Source organism: Leptonychotes weddellii, chromosome 13 (assembly GCF_054177405.1).
Source record: "Leptonychotes weddellii isolate Sample4059 chromosome 13, ASM5417740v2, whole genome shotgun sequence".
Classification (NCBI taxonomy): domain Eukaryota; kingdom Metazoa; phylum Chordata; class Mammalia; order Carnivora; family Phocidae; genus Leptonychotes; species Leptonychotes weddellii.
Genome location: NC_138381.1, coordinates 73,906,156 through 73,927,144, shown reverse-complemented (window position 1 = coordinate 73,927,144; position 20,989 = coordinate 73,906,156). Strand labels below are relative to the sequence as shown.

Below are 20,989 nucleotides of genomic sequence, written 5' to 3'. Positions count from 1 at the left end.
ATCTTTAACTGTTTTATCTTCCTCCCAATCCATTATCCCGTTTATTCATGTACTAATGCTCTGCGTCCCCTCGCCAGAATGTCAGCTCCACCAAGGGCAGGCATATTTGTCTGTCTTGTTCACTGCTGTGTCTCCAGCACCTAGAACAGTGCCTGGCACACTGTAGCCATTTAACAAGTATTTGTGGAAAGCACATGTTCATTGCTAGAGGTCTTTCAAGGTTATGGGATTTCAAGGATCCTGCAGCAGACCAGCCCTGATCCCCATCTGGGTGGAGTCTGGAAATCCCCATCTTCTGGGGAACCCCTTTCTGCATCTCCAAGGGCAGAACTCAAACCTGATTAACAAACACGCAGGTAGCAGTGCTTTCCCTTGGGCAAAGCCCAATGCTAAGTGCTTTAATGCATTGACTCATTTAATCCTCACAGTAACCCAGTGGAGTGGGTACTCTTACTATTTCCATTTCACAGATGAGGAAATTGAGGTATGGAGAAGTCAGGTCATTTGCCCAAGGTTAGTATGAGGGGGAGGCAGCAGACTGGAGGAGTATGTTGCCTGGGAAGGGGTGATGAGGTTCCTGCAAGCTGGGGGCCTAATCGACTGTTTCCTGTCGTGGGAGGGAGAGAAGAGTAGACAGTCCTCTCTCCCCTCCCTCCCCTGTGTTGGGGGAAGGGCTGGCTGACTGTATGCTCCACCGCAGACTAGGGGGCACCCCACTGTCAACCTGACCCCACATAAGGCCTGTAGAGAAAATGAAAGCACGGGGGACAGCAGAGAGGGAGGCCCAGAGGTCATAGGTGCCAGCGGTCCGGGAGGGCTTCCTGAAGAAAGATGCACTCCTGGGGTGGGGCCCCCGAGAGTAGTGGCCCAATAGCGGTCGGCCTACCCAGGCACCCGCAACGGCGAGCCGAACCGAGGGTGGGGACAGAACCCGAATGGGGCGGGGCTAGGGCCGTGGTGGGTCGACTCAGCAGAGTCGCGGATAGTCGGGGCCGGGCGGGGTTGGGATCCTTCCCCTGGGGGTGATGAAAGCTGTGGTCGCTATTGCGCGGAGCCGCCCGGAGCGCGCAGATAACGCCTTGCAGGAGGGAGTCGCAGGGGCGCGCCCCCTCGAGGCCAAGGAGCTCGTCCCAGCCCCGCCCCCAGGCCCCGCCTCTCCTCCATCTGGCCCCGCCCCCGCCGCGCTGAGGCACCTGGGGGGTCTGCAGGCACTAGGTGGGTGGGGCCAAGGTTTCCCCGCCCCTCGGTCTTTCATTCCCTTCTTTAGCCTGCGCGAAGCGACATCGGGTGGGCGAGGTGTGGGCGTGGCTTGGCAGGGCCCGCCTCTCTCCGGGCTCGGCGTTTGAGACCCCAGGACCCGGTGAGCAGCGGCTGAGCAGGGTTGATGGGCGGGGCCAGGTTAGGCCCCGCCCCCGAAGCCGTCCCCGCCGGCCGTGTGGTTCGCGGGCGGACAGGGGCGTGGTCTCCCGTGGCCCCGCCCATACTGGCCCCGCCCCTGTCGTGGCCGCCCTCCCCCGTTGGGCTCCGCTCACACAGCCGGTTCCTCTTTACATAACGGCGCGAGGCGGCATGGGCTCGGGCTACCGCCTCCGCCCGGCCGCCCGCCCGGACTGTCGCGGCCCGTGGTGGCGACGGCGGCGGCAGCAGCAAAGTTTCCCCGGCGGCGGCCCAGGGGCGCATCCTCCCGCAACTGTCAAGCGCTGGCGGCGGAAATGATGAGGTGCTGGCCATTTTCCGAGCCCGGGTTTCCTGCCTGAGCCCCGCTCGAGCGAGCTGCGAGCCAGGAGCCGGCGCGTGGGAGAGAACGCGCCCGGGGCGGGGGCCCGCCCGCCCCCTCGGGATTTCGGGGGGCCGGGGAAGCGCGACGCCATGGGCAGGCCGGGCCCGGACCCCCTCTCTTTCAGGTAAGCCCGCCGTTCCCGGTGCTCCCTCCTCCGGGGCTGGGAGGGCTCTAATGGGGGAAGAGGAGGCCCCCTGTCCGGTTCTGCCCGGTGTCTGCGCACTCCCACAACAGCCTGAAATACTGTCCTGCCCCTGACCCGGATGGGGTGTTCAGGGCCGGCCCTTCTCCAGCTCCTGCGACACCATCCCAGCCGACACCCCCACCCACACACGTGTTGGGGATGTAATAGGGGAGGCCGTGGGGAAGGCGCTGAGAGGGTATGGTTAATGCCCGCAGTTAATGCCTCTTAAAGTAGCCCAGTCAGTCAGGGCAGCAGTCCCCCTCAACTTGTGCGTGGTGAGGAGGGGTCCAGGGTCAAGCGCTTGGGGTACTTTGAAAGTGAAAGTAGTCAAACGGAGGCTGTGAGGTTGGAAGAGCCCTCTGGGAGTGGGGCCACCTGTCCCTCCCCACTCTCCCAGCCCAGGCCATGTGGCTATGAGTGTATCTCTGGATTCTAGAAGCCCCTCTCACACCCCACACCTCAGAGGTGGGCCAGGCCAGGTGCCCCCAAGTCACTGAGTTTGGGGTTTCACAAGGGTTCAAGGGTCCCGGAGCACAGTTCTCTTTGAGCTGGTGCCCTCACACCCCAGACCTGGAGCCCAGGTGAATCCTCCCATCCAAAAATAAGGGGGGATGGGAGTGGTATTGCCTTATAGGTCAGCATGGCTGGGAGGGCAATGTCAGAAGCCTTTAATGCTTGGTGGAGAAATCCCCTCCCTTTCCTCCCTCTGACTATGGGGGCTTTTGGGATGATGGGGACTGCATTTGAGGAACTGGGGAGGGGGGTCTGCCTGCCTGTCCTGCTTTTTTTTTTTTTTTCTTTAATTTCCTCATTCTCCTGTTTCTCTTCCCCATTCCCGGCCACTATGATGTAGGTGAGGAGGTCACTGCCTGCAGCTGGAGGCCTCCAGGGAGGGGCATGGCCAGGCCTGACTGAGTGGGAGGAAGTGAAATTGGGCTGCGGGTGGGGGCTCTGGAGCAGAGGGCCTGGCAAGGCGATGTCTGCAGGGCCAAGGTCCAGCTTTGGGAGCAGGAGGGGCTGAGATCTGACCCCCACGCCCCTCGCCTGGGAGAGGAGCATCCCCTGACACCCACCAGCTGCCAGGCTCAGCTAGGGCAGCCAGCCCATCCTGCCTCCCCATTTATAATCCAGCCGCAGGGCCCCTGCCAGGCGATGGGCACATGGGTCTCCAGGGCTGTGGGCGCGAGTCATGTCTGGCTTTCCCATCACTGACCTGGCTGTCAGAGCGGAAACAGCTCTGCAGGCTCCCTGGGGCTGCGGGGGCTGGAGACCTAGCCCAAATGGGGGGAGAGCAGGCAGAGGCTGCCTGGGCGGGTTGGGGTCAACAGATGAGAGGCCAGGGCCCGCTTGGGAAGTTGGAAGGGTTTTTAATACACTTTTTCTGAGCCTTTTCCCACAATGCTCCTCTGGGAGGGAAAATCCTTCTGAGCCAAAGGGTGAACATTCCTAGAACTTGTGTGAGTCCCTGTGGACCACAGAGCCAGCCAGCTGGGAAGGGGCTGGACTGAAGTACCAGCTGCTGGGGTTTGAGGACCTGCAGGGGCTCAGCATAGGTCCCATGCTCCTACGGCTTCTGTCCAGCTGAGGACATGGGCAAGTGACACCTGTGAACCTCAGTTTCCCCCCATGTGAAATGGGATATAACAGGTCTGTGGTAGGGATTTAATGAGCCAGTGTGTGAAAAGCACCTGCTGCCTGGCAGAGAGAGGGTTCAATTACAGGTGGTGGTGGTGATTTTCTATCATTACCATCATTAGCGTGAGTTTGCTGGCTGCGGAATGCTTGTCCATCAGCATCCCTCGAGCACCTCCAGCATCTGGGCGGCTCTGGGGGGTCATGAGTCTTTGGGAGAAGAATTGCGAAGATGCAGGCAGGATGAGGTGGGGGTGCTTCCTTGCTGTGAGGCCTTGTTTAACCGTCCCTCTCAGTTTCCTCACCTGTCAAATGGATGTAATAAGAGTATCTAACTCTTAGGATCATTGGAACCATATGAGTGAATTTGCAAAGTGTTTAGAACATTTTGATCAGCAGTGGTAGTCGCAATAATGATAAGACTGTTATTTGTTGTGGATGTTAGCTCTGATTGTTCTCCTTCCTGATCCTCCCAACCCCCGTTCCTGTGAACCCTGGGCTTGATCCTTCCTGATAAATAGAACTTTCTAGTACAAATCAGGTTCTGTAGAACAATCCAGATATGGGGGTAGCCTGGGTCCAGCAGGCACAGGGTAGCCCTGCAGCAGTTCAGCCTTTGGGGACCCTTGGATATCTTGGTCAAGCCGTGTTACCCCAGGACACCCTCCATCTCCTGGATGGAGCCTCCCCAAGGGCAGAGGGGGTAGGGCTGGAGGCACTTGGAGAGACCTCCCAGTCCCGGCGCACCCCACTTTTGCGGGGGGGTGGGTGGAGATATACATAAACCACTCAGTGCTGGGCCTCACCTGACAATAATAGATGATATTATTATTAATATTATTAAATGAGATGCCTCTCCTGTTAAATTCCCACTTCTCCCTGGTAGCAACATGGGTTTTGGAGCCAAATCCAGGATCTGCCAGGTTCTAACTGTGAGGCCTAGGGCAAATTATCTGACCTCTCTGGACCTCATCTCAATGGGGACCAAGAGTCCCAGCCTCTCTGGGGTATATGAGCCTGTGTGTAAGCCTCATACATATGGAGTGTATGAGCCTGGCACAGTGTAGGGACTTGAACTGTGTTGGCCGTAATTGCTATGGCTCTGGGCCCCTGGCCTTGTCCCTTAACCTCTGAGCTCCACTATCCTCCTCTATGACATGGGAGTACTAATGACTGCACGATAGGATTGTGTTGAAAAGAGGCATGCATAATGCCTGGCATGCAGTCAGTGCTCAATAAGTGTGCAGGGCTCAATTAGTGCCCCAGAGGGGGCTAGCACTTAATTGCCAGGTTTCCTGGGAAAATGGTCCCAAGGGCCCCCCCTCCGCCTGCCCCCCGGGGGTTCAGCATCTTTGGCTGGGCGGGGCAGGAAGCTGCTTCCATCTGGCAGATGGGAGAAGCCTGCCTTGGAGTCCAGAGGTGTAATACAAGTTTCTTGTTCCCAGCCAGACCCTGTTCCCAGCTACCCGCCCTCCCTGAGGAAACTGAGGCGGGCAGTCTGCCCAGGGGAAGTGACTCAGCTGGGGTCACTCGCTGAGTCAGGCCTAATTGGACCCAGGAGCCCTGCGCCCCAGCTCCCTAGCTTCCGGGGGCCTGCAGTCCCTTGGAAACTGGGCAGGTCCAAAGGCCACAGCTGGACACCGGCTCACTTGGGCCCTGACCCCTGGGCAACCACCATTCCTCAGCCAGGGCTCCAAGGTCCCACTGGCCACCACTGGGCTTCTCGACCTGGTATTCTTCTTCCCAGTAGGGGCAAGGGGCACTTCCCCAGGAGAGCAAGTCCTCCTGGTGTCTCCCGGCCCCGCCCCGACCGGAAACCCAGCAGCTGAGCAGATGGCTGGAAGATTTTTCCTCCCACGCCACCCTGTCAGGGGTCGGCAAGGGGGGCCAGGCTGCAGGCTTCCTTGTGAGCCAGGCCGGGAGCCCCTGGGGGCCTGCCCGGATGTGGGCCCCCACCCCGGTTGGTGGGGGTTGGAGGCTGCCTCTGCCCCATGTGTCCCCAGGGAGGCTTGGGAGGGAGGAAGTCTATGCTCTGCTCACCGGGAGCTGACTCACAGGGTGCCTGATGGAGGTGCTGGCCTTGTGGAGGTGGAGCACTGGAAAGGTGATTGGGGGAGAGGGTCACAAAAGAGGGCCTTTGGCAAGAATATGCCCTTTGAGAGCTGGCACTCTGTGTCCTCTCACAGAGAAGGCGAGGAGTGTGGGGAGAGTTTCACCCTTCCTGACACCGTAAAGCACCATTGCAGGGTGCAGGGCTCGCTGAGGGTCTCCCCCCACCTCCCGCAGAGTCTCACCCTTCTCTCCTCAACTCAGGGGCAGTGAAAATAAGTCACGTGTGGGGATGGGGGGGCGGGCTGGGGCTGGCGAGTCCTGCCCATTCTTGGGGGGATAGTCCCTGGCTTTCTCCTGAAGCCTAGCTGGGTAGGTGGTCGGGGTGTCAGGCTGGGCATGGGGACAGAGGAAGCTGGAGGACATTTCCTGTTCTGGCAGACTGTGCCAGCCTGATAAATGTCCCTGGGCACTAGGTGACCCTAGAGAGGGTGCATCAGGACTCCATTGACTGCCCAGTGATCTAGAGCAGAACCTACCTCTCAGCCTCCCCAGGACTTCAGAACCTTCACTCCCTACTTCCCATGGGCTTCTCCACAGTTTAGACAGCCTGAATGGTGTGAAAGGGCAGTGGGCTGACTGCCAGGCTGTGTGTGTTGGAATCCCCCCAACTCTCTGGGCTTCCTTGGGCAGAGGGTCTGGGTGCTGGAGAAGTTAGTGCTGTAGGTGGGAAAAGTTGAAATGCTTGCTGTGGCCTGTAGTCAACCTGGAGGCCTCCCTGGAGGCGGTGTCTCCCTCTGAAGGTATGGGACTTCCTGCCCAAACATCTGTGAGTTGGGGCCAGGGGAAGCTGTGGACCTGGGGGAGGATGGAAGCTCTGGACTGGCTCATTTTAACTTCATTTACCACAATTTAAACTATCCTCCCCAAGCCTTGGCAGGTGGAATTCCCACAGGTGGGTAAAGGTCTTCTCCACACCTGGGCCTGATAATTAAATGGGAAATGTTAGCTTCCCCAGGTTACATTGTTACCCAGGGTGATTGGATAGAGGAGGGGCTGAGGAGCCCCAGTCTCTGGGGTCATGGGTTAGAGTGGGCTCCACAACTCAGATTCTCTGCTTAGAGTCAGGATTTCCAGCTGTTCAGCGCCTCATTTCTCTCCGACTTGGTAGAGGCTCTAGGGCCCCTTAGGATGGATATGCTTGAATAGGGGACACCAAGCTTGGGCTAAGGCTTTAAGGCCCTCACCAGGTTGCCCTTAGCAGGCACTCTGGTGGACACAGTTGTTTTGAACTTGGGGTCCCAAGAGGCAGATCCACCCCCACTCTGGCCCGGGGCCCTAGGATGGGCATGGAGACAGCGATCTCCTTGTGTTTGCTGTGGGGACTTGGGGGAAGGGGGGTGCCAGGATTCGACCTTCCTGTTCCACATAACATCATCCTTGTCCCTCACCCCACTGTGGGATTTGGGAAATGCTGGAGCCCCTCCTCCACACACATAGCTGGGAACTCCCTGCCCCAGAAGCCCAAGCTGATCAGGTGGGAGGGACTCTGTGCATGTGCAGGCCCCTCTGTGAATCCGTTCATCCCTTAGGCCACCCAGGCTTCCAGTGCTCTGGTAGGTGGGGGAAGGGGAGAAGAGGGAGGAGGGGGCCGATAGAAGTGCCCCAAAGACCCCCCTACTTATATCCCCCAGCCTCAACCTAGAAGTTCCTGGGAACCCTCAGGTGATTAATAAATGCTTTCTGCTAAGAGCTTTTCAGGCCCTAATCCCACAGTTGGTGTGATCTGATCAATTGCTTAGCATATAATAAGTGTTCAATAAATGGCTACCACCTGGGCTGAGGCCCAAGAAGGGGACCACCTTCCTGCCGCCTGGCTGCCCGCCCAGCCAGGAAACCTCCGAGGCACGCCCCCTCCCCGACGTGGGCCACAGCTGAGTGCTCAGTGCTGTGACTGGTGATTTCCTGCCCGGAGCTCCTGCCTGGAGCAGCCTCTCCCCTGAGAAGGCCTTTTGTTCAAGCTCCCTTGACACTCCCTGCTGGCCCAGCCCGCAAGGCCAGGCTCCCCCTGTGGCTTCTGTGACCTGAGGCCTGAAATTCTCTGGAGTGGGTGCTCCTCTCTGCTAACAATAATAGTAATAAAATAGCAACAGCCCCTTGTTTGTTGAGCCCAGGGTCCAGCACCCCACAGACCTCCGTCCTCAGAATGCTCCTAGTGAATGCCAAGAGCTGAACACTGGCCCATTTTACAGAGGGGCACACAGGCTCAGAGAGACAAGTCCCCTCTTCTGCACCACAGAGTGAAGAAGTGGCAGAGGCAGGATGCGATCCCAGGTTTGGTTGGTAGCTCAGACTCAAGAGCTCATCTGGGTGGTGGGGAGATCCCAGTGGGTTTCGCAGAGCCTCACAGCCCTTCTGTTTGTCCATGTCGGTCGGGAGCATGACTATCACCCGCAGCCCGCCTCAAACCCAGCAGTTCATTAATTCATACAGGTAATATTTCTGACCAGGTCTTGGGGGTGAGCAGGAGTGAGATGGCCTCTTGGCCTTCCAGGGGCAAACAGCCCTGGTTGAGGGCACAGGGCAGTGAGCAGTTCTAATCCCAGCTCTACGCCTCACTGGCCGTGGGGCTGTGGGCAGGCTATTCTTCCCATGCCCTGGCTTTTTTACCTATAAAATGGACATTTTGATAAGACTCCTCTCTACCCTCCAGTGGAGATTAAACTAGTGAATATATATGCAAAGTGTTTAGCACAGAGCAGGGCATATAGAAAGCCAGAAATAGTGTCATTTATTGTTAGTTTTGTTTTTAAAATTGTATTTCTAAAATTGAGATATGGTTGGGACGCCTGGGTGGCTCAGTTGATTAAGCATTTGCCTTCAGCTCAGGCCATGATCTCAGGGTCCTGGGATTGAGCCCCGCATCGGGCTCCCTGCTTGGCGGAGAGGCTGTTTCTCCCTCTTCCTCTGCCTGCCACTCCCCCTGCTTGTGCTGAAGCTTAAGCAATAAAATAAAATTGAGATATGATGGACATACCTTAGTTTCAGGTATACAGCATAATAACTAGACCTCCTGTGATCATTTTACAATGTATAAAAATGTGGAATCATTGTTTTTAAACTTGTACCCTGTGGCTGTTTTCCTGACCACCTGGTGCGTTAGGGACCTGGACAGAGGGGCTAATGCCTCCTGACTCCCACAGGATCTGAATGAGAAGTTTATGTCCCTCCTCTGGATCTCACTCTTTTGTTCAATATACATGAGGAAAGTGAATCTTCCTCATGGTGTGCATTCAGGCACTGATCAGGCATTTTGGGGGTGGCTTCTGTGGGGGTTTCTATTGCCAGCAATGGGACCTCCCCGCACTTCAGTTTCTCCATCTGTAAAATGGGAGCAATTATAGGCCCAACTTCCTAGGGCTGTCATGAAGCCTGGGAGAGTTAATGCTTTGCAAAAGCAGTTAGAAGAACGCCTGATGTCTAGCAAGTGCTTGGTACATGCTGCTCTTCTGATGGGGGAACTGGAGTAGGAGGTGTGGTGAGGAGGGCTGCCAGCCATCACCTGGGCAGTGGGGAAGCACAGAGCCGGCGCACTGTTCTAGGAAGCCTCCTGCCAAGGTTGGGTCCTGCACTTGGGCATCGGGACTCCGGGGTGCCCATGAGGTGCGTTGGCCCAGTGAGAGGTGGTTGTGGGTGGGTGCTGGCCACCATGCATCGTCTGCCAGAGGAGCCAGAGGGTGCAGATGCAGCTGACCTCCTGCATCCATACATTCATTCATTCATTCATTCAGTGGGCATTTATTGAACTCTTGCTGCGTGCTAGGAACTGGGGCTGGTGCAGGGAGCAGACTGTGAAGCTCACAGTCTGGTGGGAGATAGCCACTAATTTAAAAATCACAGCTGGGCTCCTGGGTGGCTCAGTCGTTAAGCGTCTGCCTTCGGCTCAGGTCGTGACCCCAGGGTCCTGGGATCGAGCGCCGCATCGGGCTCCCTGCTCAGCGGGAAGCCTGCTTCTCCCTCTCCCACTCCCCCTGCTTGTGTTCCCTCTCTCGCTGTGCCTCTCTCTGTCAAATAAATAAAATCTTTAAAAATAAAATAAATAAAAATCACAGCTATTTTTTTAAAAAGATTTATTTATTTTAGAGAGAGGGAGTGAGCGTGTATGGGGGGAGGGGCAGAGGGAAAGAATCTCAAGCAGACTCGATGGGGGGGGGGGGGCTCGATCTCACAACCCCGAGATCATGATCTGAGCTGAAATCAAGAGTCGGACGCTTAACTGACTGAGCCAGCCAGGCTTCCCTAAGTAATCCTAGCTATTGAACGTTAACCGTGACCAGTGTGCTGAAGGACAAGTTCAGTACTTGACTCGGTTGGTGGGCTCATGGAAGGCTTCTCGTGTGTGAAGTTGGAAGCTGACCGAGAGCAGGCAGGGCAGAGGGAACATCGAAGGCAAGGCCCAGAGGCTGCAGCTAGCACGAGTGGCGGCAGATCACACAGGGTCTCACAGGTGGGCAGGAGCTTGGGTCAGGAATCCGAGAGCTTTCTGGGCCCCCTAACCTGTGAGAACAGTGCTTGCCTCACCTGTGTGGAGGCGGGGGTGTGGCGTGGCCATGGGGTTAACCAAGGACAAATCACACACACATGCAGATAACACCCACACACACACACACACACACACACACACACACGCACGCACGCACCTTCACAGGTGCAGGGTGGTTTTCTTGGCGGAGGGCGGTGATCAAGGGCACATGTGGCTCCTCTCCCTTCCTTTCTGCCTGGCGGCTTTCATTGACTACTGTGTGCCAAGTGCTTACTGTGACTAGGTTTCCACCTTCCTCGCTGATGCAGACACTTACTCTGCACTGTCTGGGGTGTCCTGCTGCAGTCACTGCAGGGTCGCCACCATGGCCTGGAGAGGGTACTGTCCTTGCAGCTGCCCTACAGGTCTGCCCCGCCCTGACCCTGCACAGGGTCACACAAATAGAAGGTGCCTGGGCAGTGGTGTGTGGGAGAAAGAACCTCAGTTTCCAGGTCCAGGTCTCCACCCTGAGTGCCTTTCAAGGACTCCTTATAACCGTTTAATGAGGTGGATATGATGGTGCTCCGCATTTGACGGATAAGGAAACTGGGGTTTAGAGATGTCCAGTCAGGTGTCAGAGGTCACACAGCCTCTACATACGTGAATAGTGTAGCCCCAGGAGGGATTTGTGTCTGGTTCACTGCTGTATCCCCCAGGGCCTAGCACAGTGCCTGGCACAGAGTAGGCCCTCAGTAATAGTTTTTTATTGGGGGGCATGGTGGTGGAATGAGCAGCGATCATTATGGGGCCCCAAAAGGGGCCCAGGCCCAGACAGGCTTAGGTGGAAGGAAGGACAGTATTATTGATTGTAACTTAACTAGAGAGGTCCAGGGTTCAGCACCTCGGACAGCAGAGGGTAGGGGGCTTCTGCCATTTTGATTGTGTGGTGCCAAAGAAGGAGCGGTAGGGGTGGGAGGAGAGGGAACCCCAGGTGGGATGGGTAGGCAAGGGTCTGCCTGTCCTGACATTCCCCCCACATTGGAGCAGGAAATACCTTTGCACTCCTTTGCGAGTCTTGTTAATTGATTCCTTTTTATTCATTGTTTTATATTTTCACCAATGATACACTCTCATTTAATATTTAAATAGTAACAGCCAGCCTTTAGTAGGCTTTTCCTAAGTTCTTTTTTTTTTTTTTAAGATTTTATTTATTTATTTGAGAGAGAGAGAGAGAATGAGAGACAGAGAGCATGAGAGGGAGGAGGGTCAGAGGGAGAAGCAGACTCCCTGCCAAGCAGGGAGCCCAATGCGGGACTCGATCCCGGGACTCCAGGATCATGACCTGAGCTGAAGGCAGTCGCTTAACCAACTGAGCCACCCAGGCGCCCGCTTTTCCTAAGTTCTAACACGTTTATATTTATTAACTCAGTTAATCCTCATAGCACTCCTATAAGGCAGCTCCAGTTGTGTTCTCCATTTTACAGATGGGGAAACTAAGGCAGAGAGAAGTCAGTAACTCACCCAAAGTCACATAACTAGTAAGGGGCGGTGCTGGCATTTGAACGCAGGCTCTGTGTTCTTTACCATATTTTCTAGAGGCAAGTAGCAGCAGTATTCCTTGGTTACTGTTATCCCAAATCTGGTTCTGCCCCAGAGGTCACCACTGTTTCTGGCGGCTTTGCTCCAGCCACACCTTCTTGCCCACCACTTAAACTCATTTACACGCACATAAAAATTGGTAATTTGGTTCTGTGTGTGTGCACGTAAATGGGATCACAGTCTGCACTGTTCCATGGTTTGCCTTGGGGATCTCCCTGGGGTGGTAGCGCAGACCTTCCTCTACCTTTTCTACTGCTGCAGAATATTCCAGTCTGCAGATGTACCACCGTTTGCTTTACCTGCCTCTGATGGGCATTTAAGTGGTATACACATCGAAGCGGAAAACATCTAGCAGGGGATTGTCTTGTACCTGCCTCTCTGCACATTGCAAGCAAGCATTCCCTTGAATACTTGAAAGTGGCATTCCTGGGTCTGAAATGGATCCTGCCAAATTGCCCTCCAAAAAGGCCGCATCAGTTAACAGTGCTGGCAGCGTTGTCGGGGAGCGACCATTTCGCTGCACCTTCACCAGCACCGGGTATTATCGGTCACTTCCGATTTCTGACGTTGTGCCTGGTGAATAACCTCTCTTGCGGTGACGAGTTTAAGTAGTCGTTTGCTCACCTGCCTGCTCACTCCTTTGTCGCCCACCCCACCGTGTCTTTCAGCCTGGCCGCCCCACCTCGGTCTCCGCCATGAACGGACCCACCCTGCAGCCCTCCTCGGCCTCCTCCGCGTCCTCCCCGTCCTCGTCGGCAGCGTCGTCGCCGTCCCCGCGGGGCTGGAGCGAATTCTGCGAGCTGCACGCTGTGGCCGCGGCCCGGGAGCTGGCCCGGCAGTACTGGGTCTTCGCGCGCGAGCACCCGCACCACGCGCCGCTGCGCGCCGAGCTCGTGTCGCTGCAGTTCACCGACCTCTTCCAGCGCTACTTCTGCCGCGAGGTGCGCGAGGGCTGGGCGCCCGGGCCGCCGGGGTCCCGGGCCGCGCCGCCCGCTCGCGACTACCGGGACACGGGCCGCGGGCCCCCGGCCAAAGCCGAGGCGGCCCCGGCCGAGTCGGGCCCGGGTCCCGCCGCCCCCGCGCTGCCCAAGGCCCGCAGCTCGGAGGAGCTGGCCCCGCCGCGACCGTCCGCCGCCTGCACCTTCCAGCACCTGCGCCACAGCCTCCGCCACATCCTGCGCCGCGGTTCGGCCGGGGAGCTGCCCGCCGCCACCGGGGCCGCGGGGGAGGCGGGCGAGGGCCCGGCCCGGTCCGGCCTGGCCAGGAAGCTCCTGCCCTGGAGCCTGGCCCGTGAGCCGCCGCCCGAGGCCCTCAAGGAGGCGGCGCTGCGCTACAGCCTGGCGGACGAGGCGTCCATGGACAGCGGGGCGCGCTGGCAGCGGGGGCGGCTGGCGCTGCGGCGCGCCCGGGGCCCCGACGGCGGCGCGGACCGCGTGCTGGAGCTCTTCGACCCGCCCAAGGTAAGCTCCCCGCGCGACAGCCCTGCGGGCGGCCGCGCAGCACCCAGAGGAAAGCGTGCCCTTTAAAAAGTGAAGAGTTTCTTTTAGACCATTTTAGATTGGCGGAGAAGTTGCTGAGATGGCCCAGGGTTCCCTCGTACGCCACACGCAGCCTTGCCTGATGTGAGCATCTTACGTTACTGCGTGCATTTGCATAACCCAGGCACCAGCGCTGGCCACTAGTATTAAGGACACTCCGCGTTGTCTTTGGATTTTGCTGGTTTCCCCTAATACTGCTTTTCTGTTCCAGCATATACCATATTAGATTCGGTTGTCATGTCTCTTTAGGGGCTTAATGGCTTTGACAGGTTCTCAGGCTTTCCTTGTTTCCCATGACAGTTTTGAGGAGTACCCGCCAGGGATTGTGTACAAAGTCCAGAGACACCGTATATGGGCATCATGTGGGCTGTGACAGGGCGGTCCAGGTCCTTGACAACCCTGACCCAGATGGGCCATGACAAATAGGGGTCATGGGTTTTTCTAGAGGGTTCAAAACTGTCATTTGGATTCCTTTGCATGTCTCATGATTTGTGGATGTCCATTTTCAAGTGTTAAAAATTCTGTGTGTTCCTTTTTTGACAACTCAATTCAGCTCTGCAGATGAGGCTGGAGGGTCAAGGTGTTCCAAACACCTGACAAGCTCCATCTTTGACTCAGGTGTATCAAGTTGATGGGACCATGTGGCTTTCATTTAATTCCTTTCTCTTTCTGTTATGCTGCTAGACAGTGAGCAAAGCAGATGTGATCCTGGCCCTGGGAGGGTCACAGTCCGAATGGAAGAGACTTAGTTATTCATTCATTTAACAGATATTTATTGAGCACCTACAGTGTCCAGACAGATGCTGATGCTGGGGACCTGGCATCTTAGTGGGAGCTACTGAGGAATAAACCTACAACTGAACATGGAATTATAAATTCTACACGGTGTTCTAAAGGAAGAGCAATGGGGCTTCTGGGAGTATCACTGAGGGGCCCCAATTTGGTGGTTGGGATAGGGTGTCGCCAAAGAATCCTCTTGTGTGAAGTAACCTTTAAACTTCAGCACCGTGTCCCACGCGTACACAGCAGTGGGTGTGTGATTCGGAAGCTTCACAAGTATTGCCATGTTTGCACACACCCAAGTGACCCAACACCCAGGGGGCTCCCTCCCGCCTCCTCCATGTCAGTAACCCCAGCCACCCCCTCCTCCCACTGACTCCTACTCCACGGATTACATTTCTCTGTTCTTGAACTTCATACAAATGGAATCACGCAGCATGTTGCTTTTGCTCAGCAGAATGTCGTAGGGACTTGTTCATGTTCTCGTGTGCATCAGTAGCTGCTTTGTATGGATGGACCGCAAGTAGCTTATCCATCCACCTGTTGATGGATATTTGGATTGTTTCTACTTTGGGACTCTTATGAATAATGCTGTTATGAAATTTGGGTATAGTTCTTTGTGTGGACATGTGCGTCCATTTGTCTCAGGGAGATTCCTAGAGGCCTTGCTAGGTCATATGGTAAGTGCATATTTATAAGAACCTTCTATATTTTTTCCAAAGTGGCTGCATGATCTTATGTCCCCACCAGCAGTGTATGAGAGTCTTTTTCCATTTCACCCCTGCTAGTGGATGTGTACTGGTTTCTCATTGCGGCTTTAATTTGCATTTCCCTGATGACTCATGAGGTTAAGCACCTTTTCATTTGTTTATTGGCCACTGGAATTAACTCTTTTGTGATGTGCTTGTTATTTTTATTGAGTTTTCTGTTCTTATAGGAGTTTTTATATATGCTGGATTGTAAATATCATCTCCAACTCCGTGGGTTGCCTTTTTTCTTCTTTAATGGAATCTTTTCATGAACAGAAGTTCTTAATTTTAAGTCCAGGTTATCAGTTGCTTTCCTTTGTAGTTATTGCTTTTTGTGTCCGGTTTAAGAAAACTTTGCCTACCCAGTTTCATGAAGATCTTTCTTGTCTTTTCTTCTGGAACCTTTATTTTTGGGCCTTCACATTTTGGACCAAGATCCATCTCGAATTAGTTTTTATGTATGGTGTGAGGTAGGGGTCATAATTCTTCCAGTTGTTCCAGCACGATTTGCTGATGTGACCATCTCTTCTCTATTGGATTGCAATGCTGCTTTTATCCTAAATCCAGTGTCCACTGGTGTGCTTCTGGAAGACTCTCCCTTCTGTCCCCTTGGCCCATGTGTCTGTCCTTAGGCCAACACCACACTGTGCTAATTGCCAAAGTTTCATAGTGAGCCTTGAGCTGGTGACTTTTGGACCACAGTCTTAATCCTGAGTGAAGAATCTCTCAGTGTCAGGGTGCCTGGCTGACTCAGTCGGTAGAGCATGTGACTCTTGATCTCGGGGTTGGGAGTTCAAGCCCCACTTTGGGTGCAGAGGTGACTTAAAAATTAAATCTTCAAAACAAAAAAAGAATCTCTCAGTGTTTCAGGCAGAGGGAACAGCACAGCACAGGCAAAGGTCCTGAGATGGGCATTCTGTGTGTTTTGAAGAATATAGCAGAAGAGGCTGGGGTGGTGGGAGCACAGAGAGGGAAGATGGAGCATGGGGAGTATGTGTGGTTAGAGGGTCCTGTGAAGAGTTAGCATTTTATTCCAAACACAACGGGAAGCTGTTGGAAAATGCAAGTGCAGATAAAAACTGTTTTCTCATCATTTTTAAAGTCTTGAGGTTATGACACCATGAAAGGCAAATAACATTCCAAACACATGGTCTTATCTGTGTGACAGCATGGGGTCCCTATAAAACTTCACTTTAAAAACAGCATCTGGGGTGCGTGGCTGGCTCAGTCAGAGGAGCGTGCGACGCTTGACCCTCAGGGTCGTGAGTTTGAGCCCCATGCTGGGGGTAGAGATTACTAAATAAATACTTAAAAAATACAAATAAAAAATAAGTTAAAAAAAAACAACTTCTGCTTTTAAAATAAACCATCTTGGAAAACCAGGTGTCAGGAGTCAAGTGGACCTGAGTTTAAATAATGAATTAGTTTTTTTCCCAGTTCTGGGGCCGTAGGCAAGGGACATCACCTCTCTGAGCCTCAGCATCCTCCTCTGTACAAGGGGGCTTGTACAGAGTTCTCGCCTTCTGGCGCTGTTGCGCTAACTGGGATAGCCCCTGGCCCGGGGAGCACTCGGTGTTACTGCTCCTTGTTGTCATGGTAATGACTTTGGGGTCGAGGACACGGATTTATTCCCAGTGCTGGTCTGGGTCCTCAGTGCCCAACTGGGAGGCACCGCCAGGGCTCCTGTTCTTCAGGAGCCCCAATGGTGGGGCCCCCGTTGGAGCCCTGAGGACTCAGAAGTGGTGTTTTGGCCCCTGTGAAGTCGAGGCCTGGGGGAGGGCAGCTGGGACCCTGGGGCTATGTCCTAGGCTTGGTGGTTGCTCCAAGACCTGGGGTGTCCTCCCGCAAAGTGAGCAGCCCTGGTAGGGCCTCTCCCAGCCCCCCCACCAAGTATGGCTTGGCAGAGCAGCCCAGCTCCACCAGCCTCCAGCAGCTCCCCATTGTGTTTGGAACAGTCTAGGGGCTGTTCCTGAATGTTTCCTGGAATGACTTGGAGCATCCAGTCTCCGGGCTGAGGATACTGAGACTATAAGTCTTGATTGAGTGTGCCTGCCAGGTGGGCAGTCTTGACCTCTGGCCCTGGAGTTGTTTAGAGGAGCAGCTTTAAACAGAAGGCAAAGGAAGGTTGCAGGTTTGACAACCAGTAGGTGGTGGTTAAAGGCCTGAGCTCTGGATTCACACCCACGCTATGGCACTTGAAACCTGGAGAAGGTCCTGCTGCCCAGAGTAGGTAGAGGTTTGGAGACAAGAGCTGAGACAGGGAAGCTGCCCAGAGACATGTTCCTTGGGCCTCAGCCAAGCAAATGCCATCCAGAAACTGAGGCCAGGGAGCCAGGGGCTCATGGGTCCCCAAGACTCACCTCTGCCTCTGACCAGCTGTATGACCCTGGCTGGTCTTCCCCACTCGGCCTCATTCTGTTCATCTGCAAGCAGGGGTGAAAGCAGCCACTCAAGCTCATGATGAGGGCTATAAGGGGAGTCCTTGCTAATGGGGGTGTAAGTGAAGGCTAGAGCCAGGCTGCTGGCTGGGGAGCTGGAGGGTGGTCAGAGGAGACACTTGGGGCTATTTCCAGTGTCCGAAGATGGGTGGTCATGGCCTTCTCTGGTTTCAGTGGCATCCCTGCAGGTGGGCAAGAGATGGGCCTCCTTCTGGGTGCTGGCCTTCAGGAGGAGGCTGGGCATTGGGGGGTGGTCCTCAAAGGCCCCTTGGCAGGAAGTGATGTCTGAGATGAGAAAAGGTGCCAATCCTGAAAGATCTGGGTAAAGGAGTCCCAGGTCAATGAAATGGCAAGTGCAGAGGCCCTGGGGTGGCCATGAACCAGGAGACTTTGAGGAATAAACAAGTGGCCAGGGGCTGGATGGAGGGAACAAGCAGAGAGAAGATCGGAAAGGTGCTAGGGCTGGATTAGGTGGGGGCCTTGTGGCCCCAAGGAGGACTTGGGGTTCTCACAGTATGAGTCGTGGCAAGATTCTTCTCCTACGAGACCCTTTGGTCTCTGTCTCCGCTCGTCCGGTGGCAACTCCCCCTCCTCAGACATGTCTGAGTCCCAGGGTTGGGCTAGAATGGGGGACAGCATATTTACTAGCTTGAATGGGCACCTACTATGCGCCAGCCATTGCCCTACACACTTGACCTAAAGTCCTTACCCATGAGGTTCGAGGCCACTGGTCCATTTGACAGGGAAGAAACTGAGGCTGGGAGAGGCAAACGGACTCACTCAGGGTCATGCACCCGAGGAGATTGGAACCCCAATTGCAAGGGGTTCCCACCTCCAAGCCCCTGGCCACACTCTTCGACTGGCTCCCTCAAGCCCAGGCCTGCAGAGTGTCAGCACCCAGCCAGGCCAGGCCCGAGATGTGCCATCCTACTCGGCAGTTAAAAGAAGAAAAAGTTGGATTGGTTACCAATATTTAAAAACAGGTCTGGGGGGGCGCCTGGGTGGCTCAGCCGTTAAGCGTCTGCCTTCGGCTCAGGTCATGGTCCCAGGGTCCTGGGATCGAGCCCCACATCCGGCTCCCTGCTCGGCTAGGGACCTGCTTCTCCCTCTCCCACTCCCCCTGCTTGTGTTCCCTCTCTCGCTGTGTCTCTCTCTGTCAAAAAATAAAATCTTTAAAACAACAACAACAAAAAAAAAAACAGGTCTGGGGGCTGAGCCTCAGTTTCTCTCATCTGTACAGCGGGGGTGATGGTTGTAGCGATGGTCGAAAAGTAACCTTTTAGCCAACATTTATTTGGCGTTTGTTATATACGAGGACTTTTACTGACCTGGCTTCACTGAACCCTCACAGTGGCCCTATGACAGAGCTCCGGGGATTGCCCCCACTTCACAGATGAGGAAACGAGGTGAAGAATGATGACCTGTGTGAAGTCACACAGCTCTTGAGTAGCTGGGTTGGGATTGGAACCTCAGGGAGTCAGGCTGCACCTGGGGCCAAGTAAGCCTTCAGAAGGACTTACTATCACTCGTGGCCCCATCTGGGTTGGGGGGCCTCTGTTTGGAATTCTCAGACTGGGAAAGGCTCCCTGTGGCCACCTTGTCCAGTGCCACCTTTTTACAGATTGGAGACACTGAGGCGCAGAGGAGCCGGCCAGTGTCTCCTTCACCCAGCATGCTCTGCCCTTGGCCTCTGCTGCCTGGCCTGGAGAAGAGGTAGAGGAAGGAGGTGGGGGACACCTCAGCCCATAGCCCTGAGCACCCCCATATGCACCACAGGCCTCGCTAGCCCCAGGAGGAAGTGGTCTGGTTGGGAGTAGCTGGGCTGCTGGTCCTAGGGGTGGCTGGGGGTGGGCCAGCTGGACAGTGTGGTTCAGAGCCGTTCCCACTCTGCTCCTTCTGAGCTGGGTGGCCTGGGGCAGGTGACTCAGCCTTTCTGGGCCTCAGTTTCCTCATCTGTAAAATGGGGACGTTCACAGCGCCTGCCCGTGGGGCTGGTCCTGTGGCAGAGGCCACGGATACAGCGTGTGCTGACTGGGCAGCAGAGGGGCAGCCTCGGGCCCCTGCCTCCAGGCAGCAGACCTTCCTGGGGTGCCTGGAAGCCCCCGGCCCCACCCTCCCAGAGCCCATCATCCAGCGGGGAGACAGTCTGGGGGACCCAGTTTGACCAGAGGCCGCCAGGCCTTGGCCCCCGCGGCTCCCCGGCTGGGCCAGTCGTCTGTCAGGAGGAGGCGGGATTGCGGGTGGGGCGGCTGTCGGGGCCGTGCAGCCACGGGCGCTCTGACGGCCGGGGTGGCGGCCGGGCCCCCTCTCCGGGGCGTGCTGGGGCTGAGGGCGTCACCGTCGGAGCCTGTGGCTTGCTCGCCGTCCTCCTTCAGGTCGGCACTGGCACGCGCCGGTTGTACAGGTGAGGAAACTGAGGCCGGGAGAGGCAGAGGGAGCCACAGCCTGGACCCCGGGGGCCTGAGCCTGGAGCTCGTGCCCCTGAGTGTGGGAAAGAGGAAGCAGAGAGAAAGGGATGTCCGCCGGAGGCCTGGTGGTTTCCTCTGGGAGGCAGGAGGAAGAGGAGGAAGAGGAGGAGGGCCGGGCAGGAAGCGGCCAGGCGGGAGGGGGGCAGCCTCCTTTGGCTCGGACAGACTTGGGTTTGAGTCCTGCCTCTGCCCCCTCCAAGCGGTGTGACCTTGGGAAAGGCACTTGGCCTTCTCTCACTGTGCCTCAGTTTCCTCAAATGTTCCCTAGAAATAGCCACGTGACGGCCCTCACCGGTGGGGAGCTGTGGGGCTGACCGAGCTGCTGCCGGCGGAGCTCCGGAGCGCGCCCCGCACACCGCGGGTGTTGAGCAGGGCTCAGCGGCTGTGGTCATCGTCGTTACTTTTATTAGTTGTCGATCTGACACAGCCCAGGGTGGAGGGGTGGGGGGTGATGAAGCCATCTCACAGATGAGGAGCCAGGCACAGAGAGGTAGAAAGACTTGCCCAAGGCCACACAGCTGGGAGATAGACGAGCCAGGGACAGCATCTGCTACAGGCCTGCCAAGGCCAGGGGTCCGTGTTTTGGCCCCCAGACAGGTGGAGAAGCCACCCACCCTTCCCTGACAGCCTCGTAGAGCTTCATGGGCCAGGCAGAGCCCCAGGGTCCCCGTGGGGAGACAGATGGGAGCGCTAGAGGCCAGTGGCGCCCCAGTCCCTCCCTCTCCCAGGGTAACCAGGGGCAGGAGGCCCCCACGGTGAGAACGGGGTTCCTGTCCTTGCTGTGCCCCGGGCTGCTTTGTGACCCGGGTGGGTCCCCACCCTTCTCTGAGCTGTGAAATGGGCAACAAAGGGGCTTGATCTGGGCCTTCTGGGAAGGAAGGAAGGGGTGGTGGTGGGCAGGGCTCCCATGGGGGCCCCAAATGCACACACAGCTGCCCCATCGGCCCCTTACTGGGGTTCCGTGTGAGATCATTTTTGAAGAGTAGCTTGTCGCTCAGAAGAAACCCCTGACCATGCTGACACCGTGGGCGGATGATACTGGTGTGTTTCCTTTGAGCTCAAATTCTATAAATCCACACACTAGAAAGTGCTCCTGAATCCAGCCGGGGGAGGGTGGCCAACGATGTTCATTTATTCTCACGTTGTGCCCCCAGTGCCTCTGGGGGTGCTCCACCTGCCCCTCCTGCTCCACGGGGCCTTTTGCCGGCTTTCTGGAAGTGCGCCTTCTGTTTTCATTTGTTTGGGGGGAC

At 56.0% G+C, this 20,989-nt stretch overlaps 1 protein-coding gene across 5 annotated transcripts in view; it reads left to right on the top strand.

The window, feature by feature from the left end:
* Positions 1-1,523: 1,523 nt before the first annotated feature.
* The window catches only part of SH2B3 (SH2B adaptor protein 3), a 37,442-nt gene continuing 17,976 nt past the window's right edge, over positions 1,524-20,989 (top strand). Inside the window, exons 1-2 of one of the 5 annotated variants that reach the window (XM_081802245.1) lie at positions 1,524-1,904; positions 12,435-13,226. In XM_081802245.1, the coding sequence (XP_081658371.1) occupies positions 12,462-13,226 (765 nt within the window). In that variant the 5' untranslated portion in view covers positions 1,524-1,904; positions 12,435-12,461. The remainder of the gene's footprint in view (positions 1,905-12,434; positions 13,227-20,989) is intronic. The other 4 variants (XM_081802240.1, XM_081802241.1, XM_081802242.1 and 1 more) reach the window with 4 other exon arrangements.